A 10,520-nucleotide genomic window follows, 5' to 3' on the forward strand; every position below is an offset into this window, starting at 1 on the left:
GCTTACACACCAGCTGTCCCCAGAGCTTCAGAGAGAGAAGGGCTGCAGTGTTGTCTGGAGTCCCAGTGTCCACTTGAAGAAAAAAGGTTAACAGCCCCATCCACCAATTTCCTTTTATTTCTCAACAGTCCTGAGTCAGGTGTCATGATTCTCATTTTGCAGGTGAGTAGACTGAGTCATAGGTTAAGGCACATAATTAGGGTCACACAGACGTTAAACTGGGGTTCAAGCTGAAGTCCCAATTGGTGTCTGAGCCTTAGCTCTTATATGCTCTGCTGGATTTCCTGGAGAGAAGTTCTGTTCTCCCCACAGGGCTTCCAGGCCTTCACCAGAGGCTGGAAGGCCTTCCAGAGAGCTGGCAGCTGGGCACATAATGTGCCCCCACCCCGGTGCTCCTCTCCAAGGTTCCGATTCATGTCACCCACACAGGCCCAGGGCCCTTCTGGGGCTACACACCACTTGGAGTGGTCTTCTGTGGCACTGAAGGCTGGCCCAGCTGGCCCAGGGAAGGCTATCTGGGTCACATCCAGCACATGCTGGACCCTAGAGCAGTTGGAGGGTAGGATGCCATGAGAGTTTTGCCAGAATTGGACCTGCAGGTTACTGTCAAGGGCTTCTGCCAACCAGCCAGAGTACAGGTCTGTGGAGGATGGAAAAAGGACATGAGCAGGGTCAGGGTCATTGCTAGGGCCATTTCCCCCTTTCTGAGTTCCGTTTCCTCAGTTGTCAATTCCTAAAAACACAGGGAATGACAACATGAATAACCCTTACCAAATGCTTTATATGCCTCACTTCATTCATAACAATTCTTTAATGTATATATCAGTATCCCCATTTCTCAGATGGGTTAAACTGAGACATCATAGAGCCAGAAACGAATATGTGAACCCAGGTCTGTTGGTTGTCTACCTGTCATTCGACTGTAGCTCTCAAAAAAGTCCTAGTCCCTATTCCTGACCTGCCCTTAGCCATGGACACACCAGACATCCCCTCTGCAGAAAAAGAACTTTGCAATCATCAATTTCCAGACTCACCATCTCCAAATTTTCCATATTTGGCAAAGCTCTGGAAGGTGTCCCCTGCCTTGGATGTGAGTGTTACACTGCTGTTCCAAGGGCTGTGGAGAACATGATGGCCCTTGACCACGTCCTTCAGGTAGGGGACTTTCTGGGCGAAGTCTGAATCTAGCTTGTGGTCATACACTAGGGGGTAGGTGTAGGTCAGCTGCCGGCCTAGAGGGCAAGGGTGGAGAAAATCAGCGACTATTCCACATTCTGGCCCCAGGGAATCAGGGATTCACTTTGCCTCCCTGTCCACACTCACCAATCTTCCAGAACTGAGCAAGAGGAAAAGATACACAGAGCAGGGTTTGCCCATAGGTGTGGGCGTTAGAAGGCCAGCTGTATGCAGCAGAGGAGGCGGGTGCAGGGAACTGTGGAACGCTGTGGACCAGCCAGAAGCCCCCTTCTTGGTCCAGGAGCAGCACGCCTGAACCAGAAGACAGGGATCAGGAGGGCTGATCAAAGCATTCCGACAAGCACACACGCCACCAAGAACACCCTTCCTTTGCCCCGGGGGCTGGGGGTGGGGGTGGGGGTCTGGAGGAGGCATGAGCAGTGTTAAAACCACTGTTGAGCTAGTTTCTGCAGCTGTCAATTCTCACAGTCAAGAAGAAAATGTTTTTGTTTGTTTTGAAAAGCAATGTTAATATAAAATGAGGAAGCAGACGTCCAGAGTCCGACAGACTACCCAGCACTCCATCCCCGGGCAGGTCAGGGGTTAGCTGGGAAAGATGCATAGGAACCCCGGAGCCCCAATCCAGAACTCACCCTTTGTGTGCCCCCGGCTGGCGACGAAGTCCTGGGATCCACTGGATTTAGGTGGCTGGTCATTGTATAGCAGAAAGGCGAGCTGGGGGGAGATGGACGGGGCAACTTGAAATCCCCCCCCACCCCCCCGGGCTGGGCCCTCGAGTCTCATCCCGGGTTCAGCCCTGGCGCCCCTTCACCTGGCTGGCGTTCTGGTACAGCGGCAGCAGGCTGCGGCCGACCGCCCCCGCCGAGCTGTTGATGGACCCCGCGCCGTCCCGCCAGCCCCCTGAGTCCTTATCCATGTACTTGTATCGCAGTCCTCTCTGCGCCGCATCCCCGGGCCCGCTCTGGGCTGGCAGTTTGTAGACGACGAACCTGGAAGAAATGGAGGGAGGGGAACAGAGGGAACCCCAGGCTTCACCCAGTCGCGCAGCATCCCCAGGCCGACCCCGGGGGATGGTGGCCGCATGCGCACTCACCAGTCCACAGGCTGCCCCGAGTCCCCGTAGCAGGTCAGGGTCCTTACAGGGACCCACAGCAGCGCGGCCAGGAGCAGCGGGCTCAGCGTGGCCATGGCGCTTGGGTCGAGGAATCCGTGTTGGGACCCCGGGGCGCCAGGTCACGAGCTGGGCCGGGCCGGTCCCTAGGCGACTTTCACTTCCCTAAACCCGGCATGGGAACCCGAGCCGGGACCTCACGAGGATGCAGAGTCCGCCCGCGAGACTAGAAAGTTGAGATTTGAAAGTTAATTTGGGGCGCCCCCAAGGGGCGGGGCTTCCTTTCTGACCGTCTCTCCCCTCAGGAAACGCCTCCCGCCTGCGTCGGACTCAACCCCAAATACACCCCACCGGCCGGGCCGGCCCTGGCCACGCCCACTTGACCACGCCCACTGTGGTCACGTTGCTTTCCCTGTCCCGCCTCCGACTCCTTTCTCAGCCAATCACATTTCACATCCCTCCGCTAGGCCCCGCCTCCGTCTCGCTCCGCTCGCTCGGCTACGGTCAAACCACTCTTCCGCCAGAGCTCCTCTCCTGGGGCTCGTGGGTCAAATGTGAATTTGGATTTTTTCCTTTCCTGCCTTACAGCCTGAGGCTCAACTCTTGTGCTCTTTGCTTTTCATGCCGCATGTTTTCCTGAGGCCTCCTGAGCTAATCAAGGGAGCATTTTGGATCACGTCAGGGTGGAGGGTGCTAGGGCTCTGAGGGCCCCGGGTGAGGACTCTGACACCGGGGGAAATGGTTCCGGTGAATGCACCTGGGGTTCAAGACAGGAGACAAGGGCTATAGGTGTGATGGAGAGGGGCATCAAAGCCTGCAGTGCTAAGAGGAGTAGCTGAAGTTTAGATGAGGGTGTGAAGGTGTGTACGGCTCCCAACCTTACCCCCGAGGGTAAAGCTTCCTCCCATCTTCCAGCACCCAAAACCCACAAAATCAGGCCAACGCTGAACCTTTATCTGGGAGAGGCATTGGTACAGGACCCATAACCATTCACAACAGATCCAGCCACTATGCAGAACTTCATTAATCACGGTGTGAAAACCCCTTTCTAGGCCAAGGGTCTCTGGGAAACCTCACCCCACAACCACTCCCACTGCCCAGAGCCTCTTGTAAGCTGGTCTGAGGGTCCAGCTCTCTGAGAGTCTGTCCCTCTGTCCAAAATGTCTGAGTGTCCAAATGACTCCGTTTATTTGGAGGTCTGTCTCGCTGTGTCTGTGTGGCCACTGGTTGTCTCTGTGGAGCTCCCCGTGGCTGAAGACGTGTGGGAGCTTCAAGTGTCTCTATGGGCCAGTCCTTGATCTTTGGGTGGATCTATGGGACCATGAATCCGGGAGAGGGTCCATCCAAGGGAACACCACCCTGTGTGATCTGGTTTTGTTCCATCCCCAATCCCCAGGAAGAGTCCAAGTGTTGGGGCAGTGCTCAAAGATGACGCTTCATGTGCAAGGCCAGGTGATCGGAGCGTGAAAAAGCGCGCGGGCAGAGCTGGCAGCGGAAGGGGCGCTGTCCTGTGTGCTTCCTGTAGTGGCGGGTCAGTTCGTCTGAGCGTGCGAACCTCCACCCACAGCCGTCCCACGTGCAGGCATAGGGCTTCTCCCCTGGGGGTTGGGGGGTGACAAGCAAGCTGTGAGCCACTGTCCGCCCCACCCCTCCCCTGGGCTGCTTCTGCATCTGGCCACACTCCTTTACTCAGCCTTGGTCGGTACTAGGATGAGGCAAGTGAGGCGCCTAGCGCTCAAAATGTAGGGAGGCGCTCACTCTCAGGGGAGGGCTCTGATTCTGCACCCACTCCGGCCTCTGCGATCCCAACCCTTCTTCTCTACCTGCATTTGGCGCCAAACCCGTTCTCAGTTCCTGGACCCAAGTCCTGTCCCCTACCCCACTGGCCTCATTTTCTGTGCCCTATTACCCTGCCCCTGAGTCCTAAAGCCATCCCCACCTTCATCCTTTGACTCTGGCTCCCTGTGTTCCAGCGCCTGCCTTGTACCAGAGGACCCTCCAACTGCTGCCCAATTCTGCCTCCCACCCCCCCACCCCCCCTTGGCCCTGTCCCCGGTGATTGTTCTCTCTCCCGGCTACTCCTGGCCTCTCCCCCTGCGCTTCTGCACAGGAGTGTACACATGGCCCTTGCCCTCTGTGCTGGCCTTACCCTCCGTGGGGACTCCTAAACTTAGGCCTGACCCTCCTCCTCCTCGCCTCTATTCCACAGGATCCTTGGGACCCGACTTCTCCTAGGCCCACCCTCCTTTCCCAGCTATTCCCTCTATCCTCTTGGAACCGCCGCCCTATCTGGGCTCCAGAAACTGGCTCTGGCCCCGCCTCCCCTCTTGAGTGCTGCCACGCCCCCTACGGCCTGGCTCCGCCTCCCCGGCAAGCAACTCTACGCTTTACCCTCCAGGCTCCGAACTCCGTCTCTGCAAGCCCAGGACCCGAACCCTCTGTCTTCGGCTCCACCTCTGGCATTCCAAGCCTGTCCCCTCTCCGCGGCCCGTCCCCTTTGTCACTTGCCAGGCTTTCTGCTCTTTGGCCCTTGCCCTGCCCAGATCTCACCCGTCGGCTCCCGGAGACGCTCCTCAGATTCCCCAGGTTGTCTCCGTGCTACCCCCGCCCCGCCTCCCTCAGTGCTGCCTGCTGCCGAGGTCCCAGGCCGGCTCGAGCATCCTCTGCCCCGCCCGTGGCTCCAAAACTCCGCCTTAGCCCCCCACTTGCTCGGGTTTTTTTGCTCCTGAGGCCCATTCCCCGGCCCGGTCCTCGCGCCCTCACCTGTGTGCGTGCGCAGATGAGCCTTCAGGTGTGAGCTCTTGGTGTAGCTCTTCCCACAGCCCGGGTGCGTGCAAGTGTGTGCCGCCTGCCTCTTGCGCGCCCACGATCGCCGGCTGCGTTTAGACGGTGCGGCGTCCGCGACCCCTCCTGGGTCTCCTGCGGTCCCCCGGAGTCCCGAACCCGCCGTCCCGGGTCCCAGACAACTCAGGAAAGAGGGGGGTGATGTGGGGCCGGGCGCAGGCGCTGGGAGCCCGCGGAAGAGCTGGAAGTGCCCTTGGTACTGCGGCACCGGGTACAGCGGTGGGTACCCGGGCAGCAGCCCGTAGGGGGCGCCCGGCGCCGTGGGCACCGAAAGCCCGGTCCGCGAGAAGTAGCAGCCGGAGGACCCCGCACCTGGCCCCGGGTACACGGGCTGCAGCGGCAATGGCTTGGGCTCCGGGGCTGGGCCCAGGGCTGAGCCCACGAAGGCGTCCGGGACCGGGGCTCTAGGGGCCGGCCGCGCCCAGCCCGGGTGCTCCTCGGGACCTAAGAGCCCAGCCACCAGCCCGGGGCCGCCCACGTACGGGCAGGGAGTCTCGGGCGCTGGCGGCGGCGGCAGCGGCGGCGGCGGGAACTGCACTCCGGAGCACTCGCCTGGCGCCAAAGCGCAGGTTTGGGGCGCGCCGCCCGGCTCGGGACACGGGAAGTTGGTGAGCAGGAGATCCAGATCCCAGGCGGTGGCCGAGTCCCTCTCGTCGTCTTCGTCCTCCCTGGGCGCGTCCTGCGACTCTGGCCTCACGTGGAGGGGCAGCCCGGTGGGATCAGGGGGACCCGGACCCAAGTCCTGCACCTCCTCAGAGCGCCACCACTGGGGAATGAGCGGTGGCGTGAGGCTTCGGTGGACACCGAGGTACCCCGCCCAGAGTTGGGGGGTGCTGGATGCCCTGATGGGGGCAGGCTGGCCAGAGGCTCTGGAAAGGGGTCCTGCTTGCTTGTCTGTCCCCTTGCCTTACAATGCACACTCCCCCCAGCACCCCCAAGTCCAGGGCCAGAGGTCGATGGGTCTGGCTGGAGACCCAAGATAAGACTAACATTATCTGGAGCCACACTCAGGCATGGGGGAAGGGGTGGCAGAGCTAGGCATGGAAGGCTGGGGGAGGGGAGGGAGGGGGCGCAGCCTTGCCTCAGTTTCCCTCCAGACTCTCCCTCTTCTTCCCTGTCACCCCCAAAAATTAATTCCCAAGATTGATTCCTGGATTTGCTGTTTCCCCCTGGTAACTGGGGTTGTCTCACTGTGGACTGCTGCAGGGTTCAGCTTCAAACCTCAGGTTTTTAATTTTTCTTTTCTTTTTTAAAGTAGGCTCTATGGCCCAAATGGGGCTTGAACTCACGACCCTGAGATCAAGAGTTGCATGTCCTACCCACTGAGCCAGCCAGGTGCTCCTCCAAGCCTCAGTTTTATATGACAGAAGTAGGTCCTTAGACCAGGTTCAGACCCCTGGCCTGGCCTGAGGACCCCCAGCCTTAGATAAGATGCAGAGTAAGATGAGGACTAGACCCCCCCTAAGCTCTACCCACAGCCCAGGACCCCAGCCAGCCCACCTACACCCCGCCTGGCCCCACCTTGAGAAAGTCTTCCTGTGTGTCCGGGAAGGGGCCCAGGGTGGTCAGCGTGCTGATGGAGGGCAAGGCGGTCTCAGCTGTGGCCATGGCTGGCTGGTGCCCACCCTGGGCCTCAGACCTCCTCTCCCTCCGTGGCCTCGTGGGCTCTGAGACACCAATGGCCCCTCAGAGGGCTCCTCTCTGCCCTCAGCTGATTGGCTGCAGCCCCTGATAAGAGGCAGGCAAGGCGGGGGGTCACCATTTTTGGGGAAGAGACCTCATCTCAGCCTGTTTAGGGGCTGGGCTTTAAGGACTGACCCTGTATCTAAAGCCAAGTCAGATGTTCAGGGGCTGGGGGTTCAGAGGTTGAGGGTTCAGGTGTTGGGTAAAGTGAGGTACTGAGTCCCCACAGAAGGAGAAACTTGGGGCCTACTCTTAGTTACCTTTCTGTAGAAGGGGCGACAGACAGAATGGGGGTCCTGGGAGGGGGCTTTGATACCCCCTTTCCTGTGACCGGGGCCCTGTAGCTCTCCCCCTCCCCAATAAACAGCAGCAACCATGCTGATGGCGGGGCTTGGCATGAAGTGCCTGCCAAGCCAAGCATTATCAGACACCCCAGATGTTGTAAGCTGCTATCAGGTGGAGGCCCAGAACAGCCAAAGCTCTGTTCCCGACAAGTGGGAGGGTTGGGGGCTGGGGCTTCATGTTAGGTTGGTTTGAAATTGCCTGGGTTGTGAGTTCTCAGGGTCTGAGCTTAGCTCCGGGAGGAGCCCCTCCCAATCAGGCACTGCTGTCTGCCACGGCCCCTCTGGGTGAGGCTTGTGTGGAGCTGGAGGCTGCCGTGACCACAGTTGCTCTGGTGTGATGGGGCTGGGGCAGGGGAAGTGACCCCCTCTCCTGGGTGAAATGGCATGGTTGGATCAGGCCACAGGAAGTACATGATGATGTGCAGGAGACCCTCCCCAACCCCTGCTCTGGGCCTGGCTGCTGTTTGACTTCTGTTCCCCATGGGGGAGGAATCCAAGGTTCTACACCAGGGACCGGTGTTTTTACCATGGGAGCCTGGGTGGATGATACGGACACATATCATACATACGTAGTTCACAGTCATATCCACACACAATAGGCAGTTACATAGTAACACGGATTCCTGGCCCCTGAGTCACACAGACCATATAGTCCCTGCACATGAAATTGTGTATCTATATAATATAGACCATACACAGACACACAACTTCCAGGCACAAAGACACAGCTATCCACTACATTGGTTACACAATGACATAGTCACACAATCTCTCAGACATAGAATTCATAATCACACAGACAGGTACTGACAGCATCACACACTGTCACATAAACGCACACAATCACATTGACGTGATTTAGCCACAACCGAACAGACACACAGAGACACTTGGATATGTTGTCACTAAACCATAGAAGATGCAGTTACACAACTCCCATGAAACACAGATGTTGCCTCCACACACAAAAGCATGAAACACAGCAGCACACAGCCGCTCACAAACGCACAATGATGTAGTAATGCACACAGCTATACATATACATCAGACTCAACCATACACGGCACCACATAAAACCTACAACCCTACATATTCACACCACCTGTTACTGTCACAGTTTGTAATTAGTCATGACTGCACAGCTACCAATGCCCAATCATCGGGCCCACATCCAGTTAACGACAGACAACCATTGCCAACATGGAATCAAACACTCCAATAGTGAAAAGCACACAATGCTGCCCAGACATAGACACATCACCACAGATGCACAATCAGAATTGGTGCCTCACAAACGCATCACACAAAAAAAGGCAAAATATTATCATGTGCCATAAAGGGAGGGTGTAGCAAGTAATATAAAAGCCAGCACAATACACCCACTAAGATGGCCATATGTAGAGAAATTGGAACCCTGTAAGCTCCTGGTGGGAATGTAAAATGCAGCTACTGTGGAAAAGTTTGATGATTCTTCAAAAAGTTAAACAATAAAAAATTTGGACAAGAGTTACCGTATGACCCAGCAACTCCACTCCTAGGTATATACCCTAAAGAATTGAAAACAGGTATTCAGGGCAGCCCTGGTGGCTTAGTGGTTTAGTGCCACCTTCAGCCCGGGCGTGATCCTGGAGACCCAGGATCGAGTCCCACAGCAGGCTCCATGCAGGGAGCCTCTGCCTCTCTCTCTCTCTCTCTCATGAATAGACAAATAAACTCTCTTTAAAAAAGAAAAGAGGGATCCCTGGGTGGCGCAGCGGTTTGGCGCCTGCCTTTGGCCCAGGGCGCGATCCTGGAGACCCGGGATCCAATCCCACGTTGGGCTCCCCGTGCATGGAGCCTGCTTCTCCCTCTGCCTGTGTCTCTGCCTCTCTCTCTCTCTCTCTCTGTGACTATCATAAATAAATAAAAATTAAAAAAAAAAAAGAAAAAAAAGAAAACAGGTATTCAAACAAATACTTGTATGCTGAGTTCACAGCAGCATTAGTTACAATAGTCAAGAGGTAGAAACAATCCAAATGTCCATGAACAAATGAATGGATAAACAAAATGTGGTCCATCCATACAGTGAAATACTATTCAGCCAAGAAAAGGAATGAAGCTTTAAATACATAATCACGTGGGTGAACCTCAAAAACATGCTATGTGAAATAAGTCAATCATAAGAGATCATACATATGATTCTAGTTAATATCCAGGCAAATCCACACAGACGAAAGGATTAGTGGTTTGCAGGAGCAGTGGGAGGAAGAATGAGGAGTGACTGCTGATTGGCACAAGGTCTCCTTTTTGGGTGAGGAAATGTTCTGGAACTAGATAGAAGAAGTGGTGGCACAACCTTGTGTATGTGCTAAATGCCACTGAATTGTTCACTTTAAAATGGTTCATTTATGTTATGTGAATTTTGCCTCGATAAAACAATCGGCTGGAGTTAGTGGGTCCTGGAGAGGAAAGCAGGGTCTCTCTTGGGAAGAGATCTCCTTGGTTTAGAATGAGGCACTAAACAGGCATTTGTGGCTCTAAAATGTGAGGCACGAAGATAAAGGTCTAGACAGAGGCAGGGCATGTGGCTGGGACATGTGCCCTCTAAGAGCATGTGGCCAGGAGGGATGATAGACTTCCCAGGGAGGCAAGGCCTGAACCTCAGTTTGGGTTTCCCAATGGACATCACCCTCTGACACCCACAGCAGCTTCAGGGTAGGGAGCTTTGGGGAAAGGAAGAGGAGAGGGGAGGGGAGAGCCCACTGGCTGCAGGAGGAGGGAGGCGACCAGAAGAATGAGAGCCATGCAGAATCAGGGACATTTCAGGGAGATGATGGGCTCCCTGATGTGTGAGGAGGAGGGTTCGAACTGTTTTATTTGGACATTACGGGCAAGAACGGCCCAGAACGTAGGAAGGTCTAGAGACACCCAGTCCTTAGGCACTTGGGGGTATGCAGGCCAGTGATCACGTTTAGACACAATCCCACTGTTACTCCCATCATACTCATTCAGAGATGGTGTGAGGTAGAGCATGATACACATACAATTAGCCAGAATGTTGATGTGGGAAGACGTGTTCCTGGTGGGCAGGGAGGGTCTGGCTTGGGAACCAGGAGGCCTGGATCCTCATACAGATCCCCGCTCTGCACTTGGCCTACTGTAACCTTGAGCGAGATCATTCTGCTTTCTGGGCCTTACTTACCCCACCTGGAAAAAGGCCATGTCATGGCAGAAATAGGCCTTTTAGATACAGAGATGGTCAGGCACAGTGCACCCAGATTCAAATGCACATCACACAAATGCTCATCAAAGTGACCTAGGTGAGCCTAGCCACTCACTCAGGCATATGTTCATGTCACACT

At 55.9% G+C, this 10,520-nt stretch overlaps 2 protein-coding genes across 2 annotated transcripts; both read right to left on the reverse strand.

Annotated features, from left to right (window-relative positions):
* Window positions 1-99: 99 nt before the first annotated feature.
* Window positions 100-2,667, reverse strand: DNASE2 (deoxyribonuclease 2, lysosomal). Its single transcript, XM_041764039.1, is given in 7 exon segments — window positions 100-292; window positions 294-640; window positions 1,035-1,232; window positions 1,324-1,488; window positions 1,830-1,911; window positions 2,009-2,186; window positions 2,291-2,667. Coding segments are annotated over 7 exon segments (1,101 nt in total). The 5' UTR covers window positions 2,386-2,667; the 3' UTR covers window positions 100-256.
* A 603-nt stretch (window positions 2,668-3,270) lies between these two features.
* Window positions 3,271-6,786, reverse strand: KLF1 (Kruppel like factor 1). Its single transcript, XM_041763172.1, has 3 exons — window positions 6,674-6,786; window positions 5,072-5,918; window positions 3,271-3,906 (listed from the first exon to the last, which is right to left on the reverse strand). The coding sequence occupies exons 1-3, from the start codon at window positions 6,758-6,760 to the stop codon at window positions 3,731-3,733; spliced, it is 1,110 nt and encodes a 369-aa protein (XP_041619106.1). The 5' UTR covers window positions 6,761-6,786; the 3' UTR covers window positions 3,271-3,730.
* Window positions 6,787-10,520: the final 3,734 nt, after the last annotated feature.

The sequence above is a fragment of the Vulpes lagopus genome, chromosome 7 (genome assembly GCF_018345385.1).
Source record: "Vulpes lagopus strain Blue_001 chromosome 7, ASM1834538v1, whole genome shotgun sequence".
Classification (NCBI taxonomy): Eukaryota; Metazoa; Chordata; class Mammalia; order Carnivora; family Canidae; genus Vulpes; species Vulpes lagopus.

What these genes read in the sequence shown, in the direction of transcription:
- KLF1 (XM_041763172.1), bottom strand. Translation starts at nt 6,760, where the DNA reads ATGGCCACAGCTGAGACCGCCTTGCCCTCCATCAGCACGCTGACCACC. An exon ending in CACAGGAAGACTTTCTCAAG is followed by an intron (nt 5,919 to 6,673) that starts GTGGGGCCAGGC and finishes CTCATTCCCCAG; the next exon opens with TGGTGGCGCTCTGAGGAGGT. An exon ending in TCATCTGCGCACGCACACAG is followed by an intron (nt 3,907 to 5,071) that starts GTGAGGGCGCGA and finishes CCCAACCCCCAG; the next exon opens with GGGAGAAGCCCTATGCCTGC.